The following is a 27,360-nucleotide window of genomic DNA, read 5'->3' as shown; positions in this document are numbered from 1 at the left end:
ACGGTCTGTAAACTTTGCTGGTTGGACACTGCGTACATCTGCAGCAGCCAAGTGTTACAGCATAGTGGATGGGATTTTATGAAATCCCATCTCCACTATGCCTGCACGGACGAATCTGGCTTCCCTGCGTATACGCACATGTGGCGCGTCCTTCCAGACCGCATGTCAAGATATCTTGCGGAGAAGCTCAGTCTACACAAGATAAATATCACAGTCCAAAGTATAGGGCGCAGTGATTCCACATGATTCAGTGAGCACATGTGGAGTCACCGTGTGTACAAAAGCCGGCAGTGCTTAAGATGGAGCGGACATGTGCTGCATCCATAAGCGCTACCAATTACTGACCGTGGAAACATAATCTTGCAGTGACTTATGACTCATTCAGGGAAAATTGAGCTCCTGTTTCTACATGGAGTTTAAAAGGGTTCAGCTAGTCAGTTTTTAATCATATGCTGTAATGTCACAGACCTAATGGAAAGGGAAAAATTAGCTGGATAGAAAGGCAAAATGAGTAATTGTAAGTACATAGTGCTGTATAATATAATCAGTAAGAGAATAACAACAGAGTTCTCCCTTATGTATGATGAAGGCGACAAAGATCTGAGCGCTAAGCAAACCTTTTTTGCAGTACTTCTGTGCCTTTTTAAAGATGTGTTAAACTGCAGACCCATTAATAGTGCTAAAATATTAGCCTGCCTTGAGATATAAAATATCCAAAGCACAGTAACTGAGCAGTGTCTCTACACTGCTGTCGCAAGGCTTTCACTGCTACCTGCCTTGGTCCTGACACGCCAGTAGGTGATGTGGGTGTACGGAATGTGTTATGAAGAATCTGTGGGGTGGTGTTGGCTGTCCTAAATACCAAAATGCCAGTCTTGTACAGGGAGTGAAGATCTGTCGCACGTTATCAGCCATGCAAGTCCATGACTTCACTAGGTCTTATAGGCCACACTCATAAATGGCATCTGAGTTCATCCCAAATGTACTTGGCGGATTCCTTTCATTAAGGGTAGGGGAGCTATGGATTACATGACATGAGATCGTTGGGTACAGCCGGGACCAGCTGCTTGGAAAGCATCACCAAACCAGGGATTCAAGCTTGAGGAGGCTAATTTGCATATTCCAGGTGCCTTCTGGGAAAAGCGAAGTCTCCCTAAGCTAGAAGATCGTTGGGTACAGCCGGGACCAGCTGCTTGGAAAGCATCAATTTTTGCCTGTAGGACATTATTGCAAGAGAGCTTGGCTGAGTAGATTACACAAGAAGGAAAACACACAGCAAGTCAGCAGGATCTAGGAGCAACATGGCAGATGTGACAGCCTACATGGTGAGCTGCAGCATGTGCTACATGTTCACAGATCGACCAGAAGAAGAATCAAATTTCACCTGTCAGAAGTGTAGACTAGTGGCCCTTTTAGAAGAAAAGGTGCGGGGTCTGGAAGAAAGAATAGCAACTTTGAAACTCATCAAAGAGAATGAAGACTTTTCAGACAGAACAGAAGCATCTCTACTGGTCACAGAAGGTGAAAAAAGTGTCAGAGAACCTCCAAAAGCAGACGAGTGGAAGCATGTGACCAAAAGAAGCAAGAAGACCATGGAGAAATCACCAACCACACAACTGAAGAACCAATATCAAATCTTTGTAGAGGATGAAGATGGCACACCTAAGGATGAAGCAATACCAGCAAGCAAAAAAGAAAAGGGCACACAGCAACAAGTGACAGCAAAAAGTACAGCCAAGAAGCAACGAAGAGTGGTGGTGGTGGGAGACTCACTACTGAGAGGCACAGAAGCAGCCATCTGCAGACCGGACATAACTGCAAGAGAAGTATGCTGCCTTCCAGGTGCGATGATCAAGGATGTGACCGATAGGATACCAAAGCTCTTCAGCTCCAAGGACGTCCACCCATTTCTTCTGATACATGTTGGCACCAATGACACGGCAAGGAAGGACCTACCGACAATCTGCAAAGACTTTGAAGAGTTGGGGAAGAAAGTAAAGGAACTGGATGCACAGGTAGTTTATTCTTCTATCCTTCCAGTAGACGGGCATGGCACCAGGAGATGGCACAGGATCCTTGATGCAAACTGGCTAAGACGATGGTGCAGACAACAAGGATTCGGATTCCTGGACCACGGTGTGAATTACTGGTACGATGGACTCCTCGCCAGAGACTGACTACACCTCAACAAACCTGGGAAACACACATTCGCCAGAAGACTCGCTACACTCATCAGGAGGGCGTTAAACTAGAAGAAGAGGGGACGGGAAGAAAAACATTAGACTTGAACAAAGAAGACCCAGGAAAACATACTGAAATGGGAGGTAAGAACATTTCCAAAACAATCCACAGCGAGGAGATTGGAACAAAACAAAATCCTCTAAAGTGCATGCTCGCAAACGCCAGAAGCCTGACAAACAAGATGGAAGAACTAGAAGCAGAAATATCTACAGGTAACTTTGACATAGTGGGAATAACCGAGACATGGTTAGATGAAAGCTATGACTGGGCAGTTAACTTACAGGGTTACAGTCTGTTTAGAAAGGATCGTAAAAATCGGAGAGGAGGAGGGGTTTGTCTCTATGTAAAGTCTTGTCTAAAGTCCACTTTAAGGGAGGATATTAGCGAAGGAAATGAGGATGTCGAGTCCATATGGGTCGAAATTCATGGAGGGAAAAATGGTAACAAAATTCTCATTGGGGTCTGTTACAAACCCCCAAATATAACAGAAACCATGGAAAGTCTACTTCTAAAGCAGATAGATGAAGCTGCAACCCATAATGAGGTCCTGGTTATGGGGGACTTTAACTACCCGGATATTAACTGGGAAACAGAAGCCTGTGAAACCCATAAAGGCAACAGGTTTCTGCTAATAACCAAGAAAAATTATCTTTCACAATTGGTGCAGAATCCAACCAGAGGAGCAGCACTTTTAGACCTAATACTATCTAATAGACCTGACAGAATAACAAATCTGCAGGTGGTTGGGCATCTAGGAAATAGCTACCACAATATTGTGCAGTTTCACCTGTCTTTCACTAGGGGGACTTGTCAGGGAGTCACAAAAACACTGAACTTTAGGAAGGCAAAGTTTGACCAGCTTAGAGATGCCCTTAATCTGGTAGACTGGGACAATATCCTCAGAAATAAAAATACAGATAATAAATGGGAAATGTTTAAGAACATCCTAAATAGGCAGTGTAAGCGGTTTATACCTTGTGGGAATAAAAGCACTAGAAATAGGAAAAACCCAATGTGGCTAAACAAAGAAGTAAGACAGGCAATTAACAGTAAAAAGAAAGCATTTGCACTACTAAAGCAGGATGGCACCATTGAAGCTCTAAAAAACTATAGGGAGAAAAATACTTTATCTAAAAAACTAATTAAAGCTGCCAAAAAGGAAACCGAGAAGCACATTGCTAAGGAGAGTAAAACTAATCCCAAACTGTTCTTCAACTATATCAATAGTAAAAGAATAAAAACTGAAAATGTAGGCCCCTTAAAAAATAGTGAGGAAAGAATGGTTGTAGATGACGAGGAAAAAGCTAACATATTAAACACCTTCTTCTCAACGGTATTCACGGTGGAAAATGAAATGCTAGGTGAAATCCCAAGAAACAATGAAAACCCTATATTAACCCCTTTACCCCCAAGGGTGGTTTGCACGTTAATGACCAGGCCAATTTTTACAATTCTGACCACTGTCCCTTTATGAGGTTATAACTCCGAAACGCTTCAACGGATCCTGGTGATTCTGACATTGTTTTCTCGTGACATATTGTACTTCATGATAGTGGTAAAATTTCTTTGATAGTACCTGCGTTTATTTGTGAAAAAAACGGAAATTTGGCGAAAATTTTGAAAATTTCGCAATTTTCAAACTTTGAATTTTTATGCAATTAAATCACAGAGATATGTCACACAAAATACTTAATAAGTAACATTTCCCACATGTCTCCTTTACATCAGCATAATTTTGGAACCAATTTTTTTTTTTTGTTAGGGAGTTATAAGGGTTAAAAGTTGACCAGCAATTTCTCATTTTTACAACACCATTTTTTTTTAGGGACCACGTCTCATTTGAAGTCATTTTGAGGGGTCTATATGATAGAAAATGCCCAAGTGTGACACCATTCTAAAAACTGCACCCCTCAAGGTGCTCAAAACCACATTCAAGAAGTTTATTAACCCTTCAGGTGTTTAATAGGAATTTTTGGAATGTTTAAATTATTGCAAGAGAGCTTGGCTGAGTAGATTACACAAGAAGGAAAACACACAGCAAGTCAGCAGGATCTAGGAGCAACATGGCAGATGTGACAACCTACATGGTGAGCTGCAGCATGTGCTACATGTTCACAGATCGACCAGAAGAAGAATCCAATTTCACCTGTCAGAAGTGTAGACTAGTGGCCCTTTTAGAAGAAAAGGTGCGGGGTCTGGAAGAAAGAATAGCAACTTTGAAACTCATCAAAGAGAATGAAGACTTTCTAGACAGAACAGAAGCATCTCTACTGGTCACAGAAGGTGCAAAAAGTGTCAGAGAACCTCCAAAAGCAGATGAGTGGAAGCATGTGACCAAAAGAAGCAAGAAGACCATGGAGAAATCACCAACCACACAACTGAAGAACCGATATCAAATCTTTGTAGAGGATGAAGATGGCACACCTAAGAATGAAGCAATACCAGCAAGCAAAAAAGAAAAGGGCACACAGCAACAAGTGACAGCAAAAAGTACAGCCAAGAAGCAACGAAGAGTGGTGGTGGTGGGAGACTCACTACTGAGAGGCACCGAAGCAGCCATCTGCAGACCGGACATAACTGCAAGAGAAGTATGCTGCCTTCCAGGTGCGATGATCAAGGATGTGACCGATAGGATACCAAAGCTCTTCAGCTCCAAGGACGTCCACCCATTTCTTCTGATACATGTTGGCACCAATGACACGGCAAGGAAGGACCTACCGACAATCTGCAAAGACTTTGAAGAGTTGGGGAAGAAAGTAAAGGAACTGGATGCACAGGTAGTTTTTTCTTCTATCCTTCCAGTAGACGGGCATGGCACCAGGAGATGGAACAGGATCCTTGATGCAAACAACTGGCTAAGACGATGGTGCAGACAACAAGGATTTGGATTCCTGGACCACGGTGTGAATTACTGGTATGATGGACTCCTCGCCAGAGACGGACTACACCTCAACAAACCTGGGAAACACACATTCGCCAGAAGACTCGCTACACTCATCAGGAGGGCGTTAAACTAGAAGAAGAGGGGACGGGAAGAAAAACATTAGACTCGAACAAAGACGACCCAGGAAAACATACTCAGAAGGGAGGTAAGAACATTTCTAAAACAATCCACAGTGAGGAGATTGGAACAAAACAAAATCCTCTAAACTGCATGCTCGCAAACGCCAGAAGCCTGACAAACAAGATGGAAGAACTAGAAGCAGAAATATCTACAGGTAACTTTGACATAGTGGGAATAACCGAGACATGGTTAGATGAAAGCTATGACTGGGCAGTTAACTTACAGGGTTACAAATCTGTTTAGAAAGGATCGTAAAAATCGGAGAGGAGGAGGGGTTTGTCTCTATGTAAAGTCTTGTCTAAAATCCACTTTAAGGGAGGATATTAGCGAAGGGAATGAGGATGTCGAGTCCATATGGGTTGAAATTCATGGAGGGAAAAATGGTAACAAAATTCTCATTGGGGTCTGTTACAAACCCCCAAATATAACAGAAAGCATGGAAAGTCTACTTCTAAAGCAGATAGATGAAGCTGCAACCCATAATGAGGTCCTGGTTATGGGGGACTTTAACTACCCGGATATTAACTGGGAAACAGAAACCTGTGAAACCCATAAAGGCAACAGGTTTCTGCTAATAACCAAGAAAAATTATCTTTCACAATTGGTGCAGAATCCAACCAGAGGAGCAGCACTTTTAGACCTAATACTATCTAATAGACCTGACAGAATAACAAATCTGCAGGTGGTTGGGCATTTAGGAAATAGCGACCACAATATTGTGCAGTTTCACCTGTCTTTCACTAGGGGGACTTGTCAGGGAGTCACAAAAACATTGAACTTTAGGAAGGCAAAGTTTGACCAGCTTAGAGATGCCCTTAATCTGGTAGACTGGGACAATATCCTCAGAAATGAGAATACAGATAATAAATGGGAAATGTTTAAGAACATCCTAAATAGGCAGTGTAAGCGGTTTATACCTTGTGGGAATAAAAGCACTAGAAATAGGAAAAACCCAATGTGGCTAAACAAAGAAGTAAGACAGGCAATTAACAGTAAAAAGAAAGCATTTGCACTACTAAAGCAGGATGGCACCATTGAAGCTCTAAAAAACTATAGGGAGAAAAATACTTTATCTAAAAAACTAATTAAAGCTGCCAAAAAGGAAACAGAGAAGCACATTGCTAAGGAGAGTAAAACTAATCCCAAACTGTTCTTCAACTATATCAATAGTAAAAGAATAAAAACTGAAAATGTAGGCCCCTTAAAAAATAGTGAGGAAAGAATGGTTGTAGATGACGAGGAAAAAGCTAACATATTAAACACCTTCTTCTCCACGGTATTCACGGTGGAAAATGAAATGCTAGGTGAAATCCCAAGAAACAATGAAAACCCTATATTAAGGGTCACCAATCTAACCCAAGAAGAGGTGCGAAACCGGCTAAATAAGATTAAAATAGATAAATCTCCGGGTCCGGATGGCATACACCCACGAGTACTAAGAGAACTAAGTAATGTAATAGATAAACCATTATTTCTTATTTTTAGTGACTCTATAGCGACAGGGTCTGTTCCGCAGGACTGGCGCATAGCAAATGTGGTGCCAATATTCAAAAAGGGCTCTAAAAGTGAACCTGGAAATTATAGGCCAGTAAGTCTAACCTCTATTGTTGGTAAAATATTTGAAGGGTTTCTGAGGGATGTTATTCTGGATTATCTCAATGAGAATAACTGTTTAACTCCATATCAGCATGGGTTTATGAGAAATCGCTCCTGTCAAACCAATCTAATCAGTTTTTATGAAGAGGTAAGCTATAGACTGGACCACGGTGAGTCATTGGACGTGGTATATCTCGATTTTTCCAAAGCGTTTGATACCGTGCCGCACAAGAGGTTGGTACACAAAATGAGAATGCTTGGTCTGGGGGATAAATGTGTGTAAATGGGTTAGTAACTGGCTTAGTGATAGAAAGCAGAGGGTGGTTATAAATGGTATAGTCTCTAACTGGGTCGCTGTGACCAGTGGGGTACCGCAGGGGTCAGTATTGGGACCTGTTCTCTTCAACATATTCATTAATGATCTGGTAGAAGGTTTACACAGTAAAATATCGATATTTGCAGATGATACAAAACTATGTAAAGCAGTTAATACAAGAGAAGATAGTATTCTGCTACAGATGGATCTGGATAAGTTGGAAACTTGGGCTGAAAGGTGGCAGATGAGGTTTAACAATGATAAATGTAAGGTTATACACATGGGAAGAGGGAATCAATATCACCATTACACACTGAACGGGAAACCACTGGGTAAATCTGACAGGGAGAAGGACTTGGGGATCCTAGTTAATGATAAACTTACCTGGAGCAGCCAGTGCCAGGCAGCAGCTGCCAAGGCAAACAGGATCATGGGGTGCATTAAAAGAGGTCTGGATACACATGATGAGAGCATTATACTGCCTCTGTACAAATCCCTAGTTAGACCGCACATGGAGTACTGTGTCCAGTTTTGGGCACCGGTGCTCAGGAAGGATATAATGGAACTAGAGAGAGTACAAAGGAGGGCAACAAAATTAATAAAGGGGATGGGAGAACTACAATACCCAGATAGATTAGCGAAATTAGGATTATTTAGTCTAGAAAAAAGACGACTGAGGGGCGATCTAATAACCATGTATAAGTATATAAGGGGACAATACAAATATCTCGCTGAGGATCTGTTTATACCAAGGAAGGTGACGGGCACAAGGGGGCATTCTTTGCGTCAGGAGGAGAGAAGGTTTTTCCACCAACATAGAAGAGGATTCTTTACTGTTAGGGCAGTGAGAATCTGGAATTGCTTGCCTGAGGAGGTGGTGATGGCGAACTCAGTCGAGGGGTTCAAGAGAGGCCTGGATGTCTTCCTGGAGCAGAACAATATTGTATCATTTGTATTGTAAATAAAAATGAACATTTAACTTTTTTACACAAAAAATTTACTTCAGCTCCAATTTGTTTTATTTTACCAATGGTAACAGGAGAAATTGGACCCAAAAAGTTGTTGTCCAATTTGTCCTGAGTACGCTGATACCCCATATGTGGCAGTAAACCACTGTTTGGGCGCATGGGAGAGCTCGGAAGGGAAGGAGCGCTATTTGACTTTTCAATGCAAAATTGACAGGAATTGAGATGGGACGCCATGTTGCGTTTGGAGAGCCACTGATGTGCCTAAACATTGAAACCCCCCACAAGTGACACCATTTTGGAAAGTAGACCCCCTAAGGAACTTATCTGGATGTGTGGTGAGCACTTTGACCCACCAAGTGCTTCACAGAAGTTTATAATGCAGAACCGTAAAAATAAAAAATCATATTTTTTCACAAAAATTATATTTTTGCCCCCAATTTTTTATTTTTCCAAGGGTAAGAGAAGAAATTGGACCTCAAAAGTTGTTGTCCAATTTGTCCTGAGTACGCTGATACCTCATATGTGGCAGTAAACCACTGTTTGGGCGCATGGGAGAGCTCGGAAGGGAAGGAGCGCCGTTTGACTTTTCAATGCAAAATTGACAGGAATTGAGATGGGACGCCATGTTGCGTTTGGAGAGCCACTGATGTGCCTAAACATTGAAACCCCCCACAAGTGACACCATTTTGGAAAGTAGACCCCCTAAGGAACTTATCTAGAGGTGTGGTGAGCACTTTGACCCACCAAGTGCTTCACAGAAGTTTATAATGCAGAACCGTAAAAATAAAAAATCATATTTTTTCACAAAAATTATATTTTTGCCCCCAATTTTTTATTTTTCCAAGGGTAAGAGAAGAAATTGGACCTCAAAAGTTGTTGTCCAATTTGTCCCGAGTACGCTGATACCCCATATGTGGCAGTAAACCACTGTTTGGGCGCATGGGAGAGCTCGGAAGGGAAGGAGCGCCATTTGGAATGCAGACTTAGATGGAATGGTCTGCAGGCGTCACATTGCGTTTGCAGAGCCCCTAATGTACCTAAACAGTAGAAACCCCCCACAAGTGACACCATTTTGGAAAGTAGACCCCCTAAGGAACTCATCTTGATGTGTTGTGAGAGCTTTGAACCCCCAAGTATTTCACTACAGTTTATAATGCAGAGCCGTGAAAATAAAAAATCTTTTTGTTTTCCCACAAAAATTATTTTTTAGCCCCCAGTTTTGTATTTTCCCAAGGGTAACAGGAGAAATTGGTCCACAAAAGTTGTTGTCCAATTTGTCCTGAGTACGCTGATACCCCATATGTTGGGGTAAACCCCTGTTTGGGCACACAGGAGAGCTCGGAAGGGAAGGAGCACTGTTTTACTTTTTCAACGCAGAATTGGCTGGAATTGAGATCGGACGCCATGTCGTGTTTGGAGAGCCCCTGATGTGCCGAAACAGTGGAAACCCCCCAATTATAACTGAAACCCTAATCTAAACACACCCCTAACCCTAATTCCAACGGTAACCCTAACCACACCTCTAACCCTGACACACCCCTAACCCTAATCCCAACCCTATTCCCAACTGTAAATGTAATCTAAACCCTAACTTTAGCCCCAACCCTAACTGTAGCCCCAACCCTAGCCCTAACCCTAGCCCTAGCCCTAACCCTAGCCCTAGCCCTAACCCTAGCCCTAACCCTAGCCCTAACCCTAGCCCTAACCCTAGCCCTAACCCTAGCCCTAACCCTAGCCCTAACCCTAGCCCTAACCCTAGCCCTAGCCCTAACCCTAGCCCTAATGGGAAAATGGAAATAAATACATTTTTTTTTATTTTTCCCTAACTAAGGGGGTGATGAAGGGGGGTTTGATTTACTTTTATAGCGGATTTTTATGATTGGCAGCCGTCACACACTGAAAGACCCTTTTTATTGCAAAAAATATTTTTTGCAATACCACATTTTGAGAGCTATAATTTTTCCATATTTTGGTCCACAGTCATGTGAGGTCTTGTTTTTTGCGGGACGAGTTGACGTTTTTATTGAAAACATTTTTGGGCACGTGACATTTTTTTATCGCTTTTTATTCCGATTTTTGTGAGGAAGAATGACCAAAAGCCAGCTATTCATGAATTTCTATTGGGGGAGGCGTTTATACCGTTCCGCGTTTGGTAAAATTGATAAATCAGTTTTATTCTTCGGGTCAGTACGATTACAGCGATACCTCATTTATATCATTTTTTTATGGTTTGGTGCTTTTATACGATAAAAACTATTTTACAGAAAAAATAATTATTTTTGCATCGCTTTATTCTCAGGACTATAACTTTTTTATTTTTTTGCTGATGATGCTGTATGGCGGCTCTTTTTTTGCGGGACAATATGACGCTTTCAGCGGTACCATGGTTATTTATATCTGTCCTTTTGATCGCGTGTTATTCCACTTTTTGTTCGGCGGTATAATAATAAAGCGTTGTTTTTTGCCTCGTTTTTTTTTTTTTCTTACGGTGTTTACTGAAGGGGTTAACTAGTGGGACAGTTTTATAGGTCGGGTCGTTACGGACGCGGCGATACTAAATATGTGTACTTTTATTGGTTTTTTTTTTTTATTTAGATGAAGAAATGTATTTATGGGAATAATATATATTTTTTTTTTTCATTATTTTGGAATATTTTTTTTTATTTTTTTTACACATTTGGAAAAAATTTTTTTTTACTTTTTTACTTTGTCCCAGGGGGGGACATCACAGATCAGTGATCTGACAGTTTGCACAGCAAACTCTAATAAGCTCTAAGCAGGCTCTGTGAAGCCACCTCCCTCCCTGCAGGACCCGGATCCGCGGCCATCTTGGATCCGGGGCTCGAGCAGGGAGGGAGGTGAGGAGACCCTCGCAGCAACGCGATCACATCGCGTTGCTGCGGGGGGCTCAGGGAAGCCCGCAGGGAGCCCCCTCCCTGCGCGGTGCTTCCCTGCACCGCCGGCACATCGTGATCATCTTTGATCGCGGTGTGCCAGGGGTTAATGTGCCGGGGGCGGTCCGTGACCGCTCCTGGCACATAGTGCCGGATGTCAGCTGCGATAAGCAGTTGACACCCGGCCGCAATCGGCCGCGCTCCCCCCGTGAGCGCGGCCGATCGGCTATGACGTACTATCCCGTCCAGGGTCAGATAAGCCCAGGGCACCTCGACGGGATCTAAGGTCACAGAGGGGTTAAGGGTCACCAATCTAACCCAAGAAGAGGTGCGAAACCGGCTAAATAAGATCAAAATAGATAAATCTCCGGGTCCGGATGGCATACACCCACGAGTACGAAGAGAACTAAGTAATGTAATAGATAAACCATTATTTCTTATTTTTAGGGACTCTATAGCGACAGGGTCTGTTCCGCAGGACTGGCGCATAGCAAATGTGGTGCCAATATTCACAAAGGGCTCTAAAAGTGAACCTGGAAATTATAGGCCAGTAAGTCTAACCTCTATTGTTGGTAAAATATTTGAAGGGTTTCTGAGGGATGTTATTCTGGATTATCTCAATGAGAATAACTGTTTAACTCCATATCAGCATGGGTTTATGAGAAATCGCTCCTGTCAAACCAATCTAATCAGTTTTTATGAAGAGGTAAGCTATAGGCTGGACCACGTTGAGTCATTGGACGTGGTATATCTCGATTTTTCCAAAGCGTTTGATACCGTGCCGCACAAGAGGTTGGTACACAAAATGAGAATGCTTGGTCTGGGGGATAAATGTGTGTAAATGGGTTAGTAACTGGCTTAGTGATAGAAAGCAGAGGGTGGTTATAAATGGTATAGTCTCTAACTGGGTCGCTGTGACCAGTGGGGTACCGCAGGGGTCAGTATTGGGACCTGTTCTCTTCAACATATTCATTAATGATCTGGTAGAAGGTTTACACAGTAAAATATCGATATTTGCAGATGATACAAAACTATGTAAAGCAGTTAATACAAGAGAAGATAGTATTCTGCTACAGATGGATCTGGATAAGTTGGAAACTTGGGCTGAAAGGTGGCAGATGAGGTTTAACAATGAGAAATGTAAGGTTATACACATGGGAAGAAGGAATCAATATCACCATTACACACTGAACGGGAAACCACTGGGTAAATCTGACAGGGAGAAGGACTTGGGGATCCTAGTTAATGATAAACTTACCTGGAGCAGCCAGTGCCAGGCAGCAGCTGCCAAGGCAAACAGGATCATGGGGTGCATTAAAAGAGGTCTGGATACACATGATGAGAGCATTATACTGCCTCTGTACAAATCCCTAGTTAGACCGCACATGGAGTACTGTGTCCAGTTTTGGGCACCGGTGCTCAGGAAGGATATAATGGAACTAGAGAGAGTACAAAGGAGGGCAACAAAATTAATAAAGGGGATGGGAGAACTACAATACCCAGATAGATTAGTGAAATTAGGATTATTTAGTCTAGAAAAAAGACGACTGAGGGGCGATCTAATAACCATGTATAAGTATATAAGGGGACAATACAAATATCTCGCTGAGGATCTGTTTATACCAAGGAAGGTGACGGGCACAAGGGGGCATTCTTTGCGTCTGGAGGAGAGAAGGTTTTTCCACCAACATAGAAGAGGATTCTTTACTGTTAGGGCAGTGAGAATCTGGAATTGCTTGCCTGAGGTGGTGGTGATGGCGAACTCAGTCGAGGGGTTCAAGAGAGGCCTGGATGTCTTCCTGGAGCAGAACAATATTGTATCATACAATTATTAGGTTCTGTAGAAGGACGTAGATCTGGGGATTTATTATGATGGAATATAGGCTGAACTGGATGGACAAATGTCTTTTTTCGGCCTTACTAACTATGTTACTATGTTACATGTTGTCACCTCGGAGGATTGCAGTGAATTTACTAGGTGTATATATGGCATGGAGTTTGCACACACCATAACACAAGGTCCTTCATATATTGATTAGTTTTTCTATGTTAATGTACATTAAGTCTGATTCTTGTATATTCCAGGATCTTTTGAAGAAATGTCATCAGTGCATGGAAACAATAGTTAAAGCAAAAGACCAGCAAGCTGCAGAGGCAAATAAAAATGCCAGCATTCTTTTGAAGGAGCTTGACCTGGAAAAGGTAACAGATCACAACTGATGCAGATGGTACAAGACTGTAGAATACACTACTGCTGCTACTAAAATCTTACTTCACAAAACCAAAGTGTAGGGTGCAAGAACAAACAACACAAATCATGTGGTGTACGTGGAGGCTAGTCTACCTAGTTGCTACATAAATATTCCTGACAATTGGTATACTCCACACACGATACCTTTTACAGGAATCTATAAACACCAACGACAGTATAGAAATCGGAGGCGGGTCGGGGTGTCTCAAAGAGCATCGTGTATTTTTATTTTTTATTTTTTTTACCACATTATGTGCAAGAGTACCTACTGTATATATGTTTTATAGTACCAAATCGGATCATAATAACAGAAGAAAAAAAACTCCATTTCTCTCTGACATGTATACAAAGACATATATTTGCACATTAGTATGTATTATGTCCTAGTAACAAAGATTTTACTTAATAATGTTGTTAGACATACATACTGCTAGTTTGGCCTATGGTGAGTGGTGTCCGAAATCCTTTGACCACCATATATAGTTACCATATTGAGGCTACATTCATGATACGGCATAGAAAGATATGGAAAGGTCTCCCCAAAAGCAGAAGGCGATAAACATCACTCAAAAGACTCATCCTTCCTAAAGGTATGGAATGGTGGACACACTCCCCTGTGCACCCGACGCGTTTTGTTAATACTTATCAGGGGAGTGCTGTGGGGCATATGCGACCATGTCATATGACAGCAGTTGCTCTACTACTGCTGCTATCCTGCTGCTTTTTAATCACTACTCTCATTGTATTCCCAAATCTCCACTACTCCCTTAAAATGATCTTGGAAACTACATAGAGAAAAGTGAAAATTTGTTTAAACAGGTAATTTCATCCACTGGACTGGAAAGCAATCTGCCAGATTCTGGCTCCTACTAATAACACTATAGACTAAACTCACAGAAATCTTAAGACCCTGTGTGACAGCAGACTGTCGAGTCGTGGCTGCTGTAGCAGTATTGAGTGGTGCGGATGAGAAGCTAGTAGCCGTGTGACCACCCACTCCACTGGAGAGAAATGGATAGTGCTGGCTATATGTGCATTGCATACGATCACTATTCAGCAGTCTGCAGCCCTAGAGTGAGTGCAGAAATTTCTGCTGAGCCTGGAAAAGGAAAGGAAATAGACCTATGCTGCTAGAGTAGTCGGGGCATGGAAGAGCTTCTACATGCAATCAACCCAGAAAATGGACTACTATGTGGGATGGATGAGGGAAATGATAATTTAAATAGTTATTTACATAAATCAATGTCATTACGGTATATAATGTAATATATCCAAATAATTAAGTTTACTACATTAAGATTTTTTTTTGTCTTGTTTCAAAATAAGTCAAGAGAAGAAAGCCGCAAACAAGCTCTTGCTGCTAAAAGAGAGAAACGAAAAGAGAAAAGGAAAAAAAAGAAGGAAGAGCAAAAAAAGAAACTTGAAGATGATGACTGTAAACTTTCAGAGACATGTGAGCTAGGTGCTGAAGATGCCCCGAGTGGTGAGGGTAAGGTTTTCTTAGGAGTTGGTATTTGTAGTGTTTGCAGGAGAGTTGAGTGGATTTCTCTGGAATAAGATATCAGATTGCAGAAATCGAGGTATCGTTTTATTCATCTTCCTATGACATACAGTGCTTCTCACAAAATTAGAATATCATGAAAAAGTAATTTTTCTTTCTCGCTTCATTGGGGAACACAGGTAACCATGGGGTGTATGCTGCTGTCGCTAGGAGGCTGACACTATGCAAATAAAGAAGCAGCTCCTCCCCGGCAGTATACACCCTCCGACAGGCACCAGGCAACTCAGTTTTTGCTTAGTGTCTGTAGGAGGCAGACCTGGATCTAACCCCAGATCCGCATTTCTTTTACAGGGATTTGTTGTGTTATTAATCATTTCCCCCTTTCTTTTTCAGATACTTTCTTCAGGGTAACAGGGCGCAGTTTTCTCACCCTGTTTTCCCCATTTTGAGTGACCGAGAGCAGTGTGGTTTCACCCACATCGCACCCACTTCGTCCCCTGTCACCCCTTCGGGTGTTTCAGGGTGACTTTTTTTTCGGTGGCCAGTCCTTGCCCGTTTCCCGTCCCCCCCCCTCAAGATGTAAACAGCACGCACTCTCACGGAGCACTCCCGCAGCGTTCCTCCTTACTGTAATCGCCGCGGCTCTAGCGCTCTTTATTAGGACAGCAGGGGATCCTAAGGCGCCGCGCGCCTGTGGTTATTTGAATCATCGTGCCGTTTCTTTTTTTTTTTGTTACCGGCGCCATCTTTCAGGCACGCACGCGCCGTTCTTCCTTCTTTCGGCGGCCTTTTTTGGTGCCCGACTTGCCACGCCCCCAGCGCCTTTGACCTGCCTTGCGTCCTGAGGGCACACCCTCCTCTGGGTCCAGCATTGTCGGGGGGGCGCCTTTTCTCTCTCATACGTGCCTGGCCACGCCCACTTCCGACGTGTGTCTTCCCGCGCCGAGAGAAGCCGACTGCCTCCTTCAGCCTAGTCTCCTTCACGTCGCGTGGGGCCCGAGGATCCCTGGGGGACACAAACTCCCGCAGCTGTCGCTGGGTTTTTTGGTAGGCTTGCGCTGCTCCTTTCTCTGGCTGTACTCTCCCCTGCAGTATTGTCTCTGCACCTGCATCTATTGGTTCTACCTCTACCTATGTTCGATCCCGCAACCACTACGGTCGCCAACTACGCCTGCGCTCACTGTAAGAAGAAGTGGGCCTCCGGTCAGCCATCTCCTTTCTGCCCGTCCTGCATCCCTTCCATAATGTCCGTCCCTCAGGAAGCTCCTAGGTCTAGGGATGAGTGCAACCCCCCTCCCCCAGAGTGGGCTGTTGCAATGTCTCAGTCAGTGTCTGACTTGACTAAAGTGTCTCAGTCCCTGGTCCAGGCACTTGAACGTATCCCACTTCTGTCTAATGCCACCAGTGCCACGAACGCCTCACACGGCGATTCACTCGCACCTGTCCAAGACCCTCACAGAGGCAGACTTGAGAAAAGAGACAAAAAGGACCCTATCTAGATCCTCTTCCAGTTCTCCGGACCACACCGGGATACCCCTATATGCCCGTTCCCCCTCCTCGCAGGCGGACGTCGGGTCTGACTTAACCTCTGTCGGAATCTGACTCTGATGCAGATCAGACTTCCGGAACAAAGGATATGGTCGACAGCCTTATTTCAGCGATTATTCAGACGCTTGAACTTAAGGAGGATGAGACACGCTCTCAGGACGTCTCCGTTGCGTTTAAACGGATTAAACGTCCCTCTAGAGTTTTTCCTAATCACAAGGAGTTCGACAACACTATGTCTACACACTGGGAAAACCCTGGAAAACGTTTCCCTAGCAGGAAACGGCTAGACGTTTTATACCCCTTTCACTCCGACCTTGTCCGCAAATGGTCCGAGTCTGCTAAGGTTGACCCGCCTGTGTCCAGACTTATCCTCTCAGACTGTTTTGTCTATTCCGGACGCGGCTTCTCTTAAGGACCCACAGACAGACAAATTGAGGCAATAGCCAAATCGGCATTTGAGGCTTCTGGAGCCTCCTTCTGTCCTAGTTTCACCTCCTCATGGGTAGCGAAAGCTGTGTCAGCCTGGGCCGAAACCCTGCGCAGAGGCATTTTGGCTTCTGCTCCTGCTGAGGAACTGTCTGATTTAGCGGATCAGATTTCTCTTGTGGGTAAATAACTCATGAATACATCCCTTGATGCGGCAGCCTGCTCGGCAAGGGCGAACAGTAACATTGTGGCCATTCGCCGGGTTCTTTGGCTCAAGACGTGGAACGCTGATCCTGCTTCTAAAAAATCCCTCACTGGTCTGCCCTTCCAGGGTTCTAGACTCTTCGGCACACAGCTGGATCAAATAATGTCGGACGCTACGGGTGGTAAGAGTACCTCCTTAGCCCAGTCCAAGCCTAAACGTTCCTTCAACAGGAGGGGCCCCCAGTCCTTTCGGTCCTTTACCTCCTCAGGAAACCCCAATCAGGACCGCTCTTCCTCACAAGGAGACCGGAGGAAGCCTTCTTTCAGGTCTCCCCCGCGCTGGAGAGCAAAGAGCCACCCCTCAAAACCGTCTGGGCCTCATGGCCACAGACTTTCTAATAAATGACGGGTAGCCCCCACCTGGAAACCCTTCCAGGGTGGGAGGCCGGCTTCTTCTGTTCTCAGAAGTTTGGCTATCGGTTGTCGACGACGCCTGGGTCAGGGAGATCATCACTTCAAGCTACAAGATCGAATTTTCTTCGCCCCCAGGAAGACGTTTCCTGCTCTCTCGTCCTCCCAAACAGCCCTCCCACCTCCCAGGGCTTCTCCAGGCCGTCGAATCGCTCCTCACCTCAGGAGTCGTAGTTCCGGTTCCTTATCGCAAGCGGTTTTTGGGTTTTTACTCTAACCTGTTCGTGGTTCCAAAAAACGACGTCTCTCTCCGTCCAATTTTGGATCTCAAGCGTTTAAACCGCCGTCTCCGAATTCAGCTCTTCAGAATGGAATCACTACGCTCGGTGGTCACGTCCATGGAACCTGGATAGTTTCTGTGTTCCGTGGACATTCGGGATGCGTACCTACACGTCCCGATTTGCATACGGCATCAGAGGTTCCTCCGGTTCGCGATCCAAGAACATCATTACCAGTTCACGGCTCTCCCTGTCAGCATGGCGTCTGCTCCCAGGGTCTTTACGAAGGTCATGGCAGCAGTCATGGCCATTCTGCGTTCAAAGGGGATTCTGGTAATCCCATACCTCGACGACCTCTTGATCAAGGGTTCGTCCCGTCGGGATTGCAGCCAGAGCCTCCTGCTTACCCTGGACATTCTTATTCGCCTCGGCTGGATAATCAACTACCAGAAGTCGTCCTTGATTCCAATCGAACGTCTGGAGTTCCTGGGCATGAAATTCGACACCTCTCAGGCTCAGGTCTTCCTCCCCAAGGAGAAGTTCCTTTCTCTTCGTCGGTGTGTCAGAGCACTAAAGGGCCCGAACCCTCTGTCCCTCCGCCTCGCCATGAGGGTTCTGGGGAAAATGGTCGCTTCTATGGAAGCGGTCCCCTATGCTCCGTTCCACTCTCGTCTGCCTGGGACAGGAACCCGCTTTCCCTGGACCGCCTGTTTCGCCTCTCTTCCAAGGTGAAGCAGTCTCTCTCTCTCTTGGTGGACGCTGTCCACCTCCATTCTGCGCGGGAGGTCATTTCTCCCTCCCCGCTGGCAGGTTATCACCACCAATGCCAGCCTCCAGGGTTGGGGAGCGGTCTTTCTCCACCTCACGGCCCAGGGCCGCTGGACTGTTCAAGAGGCACGTCTTCCTATCAACCTTTTGGAAATCAGAGCCATCTTCCTAGCCCTCATCCGCTGGGAGTCTCTCCTCTCGGGAAAACTGGTCCGCATTCAGTCGGACAACGCCACAGCCGTGGCTTACATAAACCATCAGGGAGGGACTCGCAGCAGACAAGTCATGACGGAAGTGGCAAAAATGCTGCATTGGGCGGAGAGCCACGTTCCCTCTCTATCAGCCGTCCACATCCCAGGGGTGGACAATTGGGAAGCCGACTTTCTAAGTCGCCAAGGCCTCATGGCAGGCGAGTGGTCACTCCTCCCCTCAATCTTCAGCCAGATTTGTCAGCGGTGGGGCGTTCCAGACGTCGACTTAATGGCCTCCCGGGCAAACCACAAGGTTCCCCGGTACGTTTCCAGATCTCAGGATCCGATGGCCGTCGGATGCGACGCTCTTGTGATCTCGTGGGCCCATTTCCATGAGCCCTATCTGTTCCCACCCCTCCCCTTGATCCCAAGTGTCGTAAAAAAGATCAAGTCGGAAGGGGTCCCCGTGCTCTTGGTAGCTCCAGATTGGCCTCACGGGGCCTGGTATGCGGCACTAGTGAACATGCGATCGGACGTTCCATGGAGACTACCGGATTGTCCGGATCATCTTTCGCAGGGGCCCCACTTCCACCCGAATTCTGTCTCTGAATTTAACGGTATGGCCGTTGAGGCCGCGGTCCTGAAGGACGCGGGCTTTTCACACAGCGTCATCCATACTATAAGAGCGAGAAAGCTGGCTTCCTCGCGTATCTACCACAGATGTTGGAAGGCCTTTTTCCGATGGTGCGAGGACAACAGTCTGTTTCCTGTGACCTTTTCCCTTCCATCCCTTCTCAGTTTCCTTCAAGCAGGTCTCGATTCGGGACTTTCCCTTAGCACCTTAAAGGGTCAGATTTCCGCTTTATCCATCCTTTTTCAAAGAGACCTGGCCTCCCTTCCTCAGGTGAGGACCTTTATTCAGGGGGTCGCTCATATAGCTCCCCCTTATCATCCTCCTGTCGAGCCTTGGGATCTCAACCTTGTGTTAGACGCCCTCCAGCGTGCGCCTTTTGAACCGATTCAGGACATTTCCTTCTCGCTTCTATCTTGGAAGGTAGCCTTCTTGGTCGCCATCACCGCCATTTAAGAGTGTCGGAGCTGGCGGCATTATCCTGTCGTTCTCCCTTTCTAATCCTGCACTAGGACAAGGTGGTTCTTCGACCGGTTCCTTCTTTTCTACCAAAGGTAGTTTCTGCCTTTTACATCAGAGGACATCGTCCTCCCTTCCTTGTGCCCTTCCCCGATTCATCCCTTGGAGAAATCTCTTCACAAGTTAAATGTGGTCAGGGCTATCCGGATTTATCTTTCCAGAACTGCATCCTTTCGTCAAGCCGATCCTCTGTTCATCGTCTTGGAAGGGCGTCGAAAGGGGCTCACCGCCTCCAAGTCCACAATTGCTCGTTGGATCCGTTCGGCGGTTCTGGAGGCATACCGTGTCCAAGACAAGTGGCCCCCTTCTGGGGTAAGGGCTCACTCTACCCGGGCTGTGGGAGCTTCCTGGGCAGTTCGTCACCAAGCTTCGGCCTCACAGGTTTGCAAGGCCGCAACGTGGTCATCCATTCACACCTTTGTAAAATTCTACAAGGTGCATACTCAGGCTTCTGCGGACGCGAGCCTGGGTAGGAAGATACTGCAGGCGGCGGTTTCTCACCGGCCGACTTAACTCCTCTTTTTCTGCAGAATATCCCACCCTAGGGACTGCTTTTGGATGTCCCTTGGTTACTTGTGTCCCCCAATGAAGTGAGAAAGAAAGAGGGATTTTTGGTTCTTACCGTAAAATCTTTCTTGGAGCCTTCATTGGGGGACACAGCACCCTCCCTTGAAGTTGTACCGTGTTGACCAACGTGCCGTTGTTGTGGGTTGGTACATAGGTTGAGTTTAATTCTACTTGTTCCTATTACTGCTTTTGCACCAACTGAGTTGCCTGGTGGCTGTCGGAGGATGTATACTGCCGGGGAGGAGCTACTTCTTCTTTATTTGCATAGTGTCAGCCTCCTAGCGACAGCAGCATACACCCCATGGTTACCTGTGTCCCCCAATGAAGGCTCCAAGAAAGAGACTTTACGGTAAGAACCAAAAATCCCTCTTATTTCATTTCTTCAGTGCAAAAAGTGAAACTCATATAGTCATTACAAACAATTTCAATTGTTTCTCTGTTAATGTTGGCGATTATGTCTTACAACCAATAAAAACCCCAAAGTCATTATCTCTGTAAATTAGAATGATTAACAAAAAACACCTGTAAAGGCTTCCTAAAAGTTTAAAAAGGTCACTTAGTCTTTTTCAGTCGGCTCCACAATCATGGGGAAGACTGCTGACTTGACAGATGTCCAGAAGGCAGTCGTTGACACACTCCACAAGGATGGTAAGCCACAAAAGATCATTGCTAAAGAAGCTGGCTGTTCACAGAGTGCTGTATCCAAGCATATTAATGGAAAGTTTAGTGGAAGGAAAACGTGTGGTAGAAAAAGGTGCACAAGCAACCAGGATAACCGTAGCGTTGAAAGGATTATTAAGAAAAGGCCATTAAAAAATTTGGGGAAGATTCACAAGGAGTGGACTGCTGCTGAAGTAATTGCTTCAAGACCACCACACACATGTATTCAGGACATGGGCTACAAGTGTCGCATTCCTTGTGTCAAGCCACTGATGACCAATAGACAACGCCTAAAGCCTCTTACTGGGCCAAGGAGAAAAAAAAACTGGACTGTTGCTCAGTGCTCCAAGGTGTTTTCAGATGAAATTTTGCATTTCATTTGGAAATCAAGATTCCAGAGTCTGGAGGAAGAGTGGAGAGGCCACAATCCAAGCTGCTTGAGGTCTAATGTGAAGTTTCCACAATCAGTGATGGTTTGGGGAGCCATGTCATCTGCTGGTGTAGGTCCACTGTATTTTATCAAGAGCAAAGTCAGCACTGCCGTCTACCAGGAATATTTAGAGCACTTCATGCTTCCCTCTCCCGACAAAAGTTTGAAATTTAATTCTCTAGCAGGACTTGGCACCTATTCACACTGCCAAAAGTACTAATACCTGTTTTAAAAACAACAGTATCACTGTGCTTGATTGGCCAGCAAACTCTCCTGACCTTAACGCCATAGAGATTCTATAGGGTATTGTTAAGGGGAAGATGAGACACTAGACCTAACAATGCAGACGAGCTTCCATAACACCTCAGCAGTGCCCTTGGCTGATCACCTCTATGCCATGCCGCGCCGCATTGATGCAAAAGACGCAACCACCAAGTATTGAGTGCATTTACTGAATATACATTTCAGTAGGCCAACATTTCAGATGTTAGAATACTTCATAACACCAGCTTGAAAAAGTGATTTTAATTTACTGAGATAACATTTGTGTTTTCATTGGCTGTAAGCCATAATCATCAACATTAACAAATAAACACTTGTAATAGATCACTCTGTAATGACTCTATATAATGAGTTTCACTTTTTGTATTGGAGAACTGAAATCAATTAAAGGGAACCTGTCACCCCGAAAATCGCGGGTGAGGTAATCCCACCGGCATCAGGGGCTTATCTGCAGCATTCTATAATGCTGTAGATAAGCCCCCGATGTTACCTGAAAAAGGAGAAAAAGACGTTAGATTATACTCACCCAGGGGCGGTCCCGCTGCTGGTCTGGTCAGATGGGCGTCTCCGGTCCGCTGCGGCGCCTCCTATCTTCTTTCCATGACGTCCTCTTCTGATCTTCGGCCACGGCTCCGGCGCAGGCGTACTTTGCTCTGCCCTGTTGAGGGCAGACAAAGTACTGCAGTGCGCAGGCGCCGAGCCTCTGACCTTTCCGGCGCCTGCGCACTGCTGTACTATCCTCTGCCCTCAACAGGGCAGAGCAAAGTACGCCTGCGCCGGAGCCGTGGCCGAAGATCAGAAGAGGACGTCATGGAAAGAAGATAGGAGGCGCCGCAGCGGACCGGAGACGCCCATCTGACCAGACCAGCAGCGGGACCGCCCCTGGGTGAGTATAATCTAACGTCTTTTTCTCCTTTTTCAGGTAACATCGGGGGCTTATCTACAGCATTATAGAATGCTGCAGATAAGCCCCTGATGCCGGTGGGATTACCTCACCCCCGATTTTCGGGGTGACAGGTTCCCTTTAACTTTTTGATATTTTAAATTTTGTGAGAAACACCTGTATGTGTCCATATAGACAACTTATGATGGTTGATCCTACTAACAGATTCCCCTTAAATTGTTCCCAATAATTGTGCTGTGTGTGTTTTATTTGTGTGTGTCCACCTTTAGCAGAAACTTTCTCTAACTGTTTACAATTTCATCCATGCAATGTTTTGGGAATCTTGCATGGGTGATCACTTCAGGACCCCATTTAAAATAGAAAAAAAAACTACTCCTCTTCCTCAGTGGAACCTTTCTAGTGATGTTGGCACTGCTATTGCCAACTGGTCATGTCCGCTCTGACAAATCTTATCAGCTGCAGCCTTCATTTCATCAGAACAGATGTCCGCCACAATACTCATGAGCTACAGCTGATCAGCAGCTGCTAATTGGCTGCAGGGGTCCTGGACAACCCCTTTTAATTCTAAAATCCTAAGCATGAAGGACAACCGCTAAATATTTTGCAATGTGTCAGAGTATTCATCATAATATGACTTGGGTCCAAATATCAATAACTAAAAAAAAGTTTACATTATTAGGAAAATGGATGAAAGTGATGCTCACTCCACCCCTTCTAAAGTTAGTCTTGTGAAAATCACTATTAGGATAGATCCACACAGATTTCTCAAAAATTGTTCAGAGTTTGTTCCAGAAAAGTGGGATAATTTTTCTCACTAGCCATCCTTGTACTGTTTTTTACAGTAGCAACTATTGCAGCATCACTTCAGCATTTTTTTTTTTTTATTATTACACCGCTGGAGTTGTTATAAATGTAGTTTCCCTGTGTCATCATAGATTTCCAGCGTTGCTCCTCTATCGGTCTCCTGCATAAAGTGGCGTGCTGGCTGCTCCAATGTTTCATGGTGCTGTGCGGAGGTCCCTTTACAAGGCCGAGAGCCTCGTTCTGGCCACATTCTGCCTCTCATAGTCTTGCATTGAGAGCCTGTGACGTAACTTCTGACTTCCTGCCAGTTAGAAGCTGCGCTCACAGGATGCCGATGTGGTACCAGAGCGATGCCAAAAACGGGGGAGTGTTAGTATGTGTCGGGGGGGCAGGGGACTTGCATTTAAAGAATCGCCCCAGCGGTGAAAAAAAAACAAAACTGCTGGAGTGGTGCTTTTAATAATTCGCAAGACCATTTACAGATTCCTATGCCACAGAATTGCAACTTATCCATAAGTATCAGATGCTATACTGTATGGCATCCAATTGTTTTTTCACGCACCCATATATTGGAATGGGTGAGTCTCATCCATGTTTACAGGCTGCAATTTTCCCCCACAGGTAAATTTGGTCTGTGAAAAAAAAAATGTTCATCTGTACTACCTGATTCAAGAGCACTTCTCAGTGCTGTATTTTTTATTTTTTTTGACTGAAAATCAGGCATGTGAACAAGCCCTTACACAAGCTGTTCTCTTGAAGCCTCTGTAAGGAGCTGCCTTCACTTAGGGTACCGTCACACTAAAACGACGCTGCAGCGATACGACAACGATGTCGATCGCTGCAGCGTCGCTGTGTGGTCACTGGAGAGCTGTCACACAGACAGCTCTCCAGCGCCCAACGATCCCGAAGTCCCCTGGTAACCAGGGTAAACATTGGGTTACTAAGCGCAGGGCCGCGCTTAGTAACCCGATGTTTACCCTGGTTACCAGCGTAAACGTAAAAAAAACAAACACTACATACTTACATTCCTGTCGCGTCCCTCGGCGCTGTGCTTCTCTGCACTGACAGTGAGCGCCGGACAGCACAGCGGTGACGTCACCGCTGTACTTTACGGCTGGCCGGCGCTCAGCAGTCAGTGCGGGAAGCTGAAGGCGAGGGACATGACCAGACACCGGGAATGTAAGTATGTAGTGTTTTTTTTTGTTTGTTTTTTTTTTACATTTACACTGGTAACCAGTGGCCTTGCGCTTAGTAACCCGATGTTTACCCTGGTTACCAGTGAAGACATCACTGAATCGGCGTCACACACACCGATTCAGCGATGTCAGCGGGAGATCCAGCGACAAAATAAAGTTTCAAACGATCTGCTACGACGTACCATTGTCAGCGGGGTCCCTGATCGCAGTAGCCTGTCAGACACAGCGAGATCGTAAGGATATCGCTGGAACGTCACGGATCGTGCCGTCCTAGCGATCAAAGTGCCACTGTGTGACGGTACCCTAAGACACTTATTGGTCTCTGAAAAGAGGGCCTCACTGGATTGTTACTTAAACAGTCTTTCTTCTTTGCCCCTCTGTTCCAAAGTTCTGCCTCCTCACAACCCACAACACCCCTCCCCCCCCAGAGGTGTGCACTGCTGAACCAAGATAATGAGGATTTACACTTTCTTTGTGTTAACAGATATTTTAAGTATCATATCTCCATTCTGTTTGTTTGGCACCAACAATTGAATTAGGTTTGAGCTTGCCAGTGGTAGGAAATTTTTTGTAGGTATTTTGTGAATTACTACACTTAATAGAATGTCTGTCTTTATTCTGTGATTTTTATAGCAAATTGGGATTATTGTAATCATGCACCAAAGAATATTGGCTCAAAAATGTTGGCAGGTGTTTTCTTTCTGCTTGCCTGACATAGGGAGTAGAGCGACCCAACTGCACATTGGGCACCCTGGTTGTTGAGGTAACTGTCCGCTCAGCAAGTACTGTGCGTCCTAAAAATCAGGCTAGGACTCCTGCATGATATGCCTGTGTTGGGCACCTGATATGGCAGTTCGTTCTCCATGTCCATGCCAGATCTGAAGGAAGAGAAGCCTACACAACTTTCAGTTATTGCTCTCACTTTATTTTTCTTACTATAGAGGAAGATGACGTTCCCCTAGAGCCACCAAGTGCAACGACAATGACTACAATTGGCATCTCTGCAACGTCTACTACGTTTACAAATGTGTTTGGCAAAAGGAGCAATGTAATAATTACACCAATCGCTAATCAGAAAAATAAAAAAAGCAAAATCAAGGACCTCCCTTCAAACATGCAACTTATTGACCCTGACCAGCATATGTCTAAAGTGCGGCAAAAATCTGCTAAAGATTTGGATGATGAAAATGAAGATGAAGCTTCTAGAGGGGTTATCTGTGACTTTGTCATCTTGGATCCTAATGATTGCACCAGTGAAGTCCAAGTTCATAATGGAAGCCAAGAACTTAACTGTGAAATGAACACGCCTAGAGTGAAAAAGTGCTCATTACTGCTCAACAAGTGGGAAGAAAAGCCCAAAGTAGGAGCAGCTAAGATTTCCTTAAGGTGACGTTTGTTTTTTATTTCATTACTTTTTAAGATGCGATTGCTGCTTTCATGGCCTATTTCGGCTATGTACACAAGGCCTTACAACCACATTCATTATATTGGTTTTTGGCAGAATAAATGCTTATACAGGGGCGATCCACTGTAACAAAACTAGTCCCGAAATGCTTTTATACATGTAAAATCAAACACAGAAGGTACTGTCCCTCCGGATGTCACAACTTCACCACTGAGCTTAGAAACTCCGCCATCTGCATCGGCAGAGCCACAGCGCTCAGTGATTGGCTGTAAGCTGTAGTCGTGACATTGCCGCCGCAGCCATAACACAGAGATCAGAGCAGTGGTGGACAGCCAGTACCGGATCCTAGGACAAGGAGTACCTGCTAGGTTTATTTTAGATATATAGGCGTTTTGTGACTAGTTTTATTAAAGATGAAAACCGCTTTAACTTGCTAAGTGACATCAATCTACAGCACCACTCCAATTGCAATTTATAGTGCACCACTTTTCCTTATGCTTCTGACTTGAAAGATCACATAGCTAAGAATTTTACTTTTTTAGATCATCTAAAATTCCTGTTTATAGTTTAGAGTTGATTGGTGACTGTTCTAAGACTGTATTGTTTTGTGCAATCAGGACCTAACTAGTAATATACATTTAGGTCTAATGTAGAAATGATTTACACTGAACCGCTCCTAATTTTAATAACTTGCATACATATAGAAGTGAAAATGATATGAGCAATAGGCCGCCCTCATCATCCAATTACAAGGCCCCTCCACTTACATTACCAAGTCTGAAGCTGAATGCGTGTAGCCCTAAAAGAGGACAGCGAAGAGAAGAAGGTTGGAAAGAAGTTGTCAGGAGGTCAGTGACTTGTCATATTTATTAAAAAAACAAAAAACAAATTTGAGTCCTTTTAGTAGACCTTAACTTCTCTTTACAGATCAAAGAAGCTGTCTGTTCCTGCTTCTGTAGTATCTCGTATAATGGGGAGAGGTGGCTGTAATATCACTGCAATTCAAGATGTCACTGGTGCCCATATTGATGTTGATAAACAAAAAGATAAAAATGGAGAGAGAATGATTACTATAAGGTATTTATGGTGGGGTGTTACTATGTATTATATATAATGCTTCAGAAGTGTACAGTGGTCATTGACGTTACCATGTTAGTATTGAAACACACATTGCAGATGAAACTTTGTAATGCGAGACCCAAAGTGTAAATTTTTTATTGCTTCCAAAGCTCCCTAAACTTCAGCCTAAAATACAGAATAGGATTATTGAATAATAAGCAGGTAATATAGATAAATGTGCTTTGC

At 44.7% G+C, this 27,360-nt stretch overlaps 1 protein-coding gene across 1 annotated transcript in view; it reads left to right on the top strand.

Annotated features, from left to right (window-relative positions):
* Window positions 1–27,360, top strand: part of ANKHD1 (ankyrin repeat and KH domain containing 1) — a 226,002-nt gene that overhangs the window by 182,498 nt on the left and 16,144 nt on the right. The window contains exons 24-28 of the mRNA XM_069763859.1: window positions 13,165–13,281; window positions 14,657–14,819; window positions 25,592–26,036; window positions 26,760–26,903; window positions 26,983–27,132. Of these exons, the coding sequence (XP_069619960.1) occupies window positions 13,165–13,281; window positions 14,657–14,819; window positions 25,592–26,036; window positions 26,760–26,903; window positions 26,983–27,132 (1,019 nt within the window). The remainder of the gene's footprint in view (window positions 1–13,164; window positions 13,282–14,656; window positions 14,820–25,591; window positions 26,037–26,759; window positions 26,904–26,982; window positions 27,133–27,360) is intronic.

Source organism: Ranitomeya imitator, chromosome 4, assembly GCF_032444005.1.
Source record: "Ranitomeya imitator isolate aRanImi1 chromosome 4, aRanImi1.pri, whole genome shotgun sequence".
Lineage (NCBI taxonomy): Eukaryota > Metazoa > Chordata > Amphibia > Anura > Dendrobatidae > Ranitomeya > Ranitomeya imitator.
The sequence above is the reverse complement of the archived record's forward strand: the minus strand, read 5'-3'. Positions and strand labels throughout refer to the sequence as shown.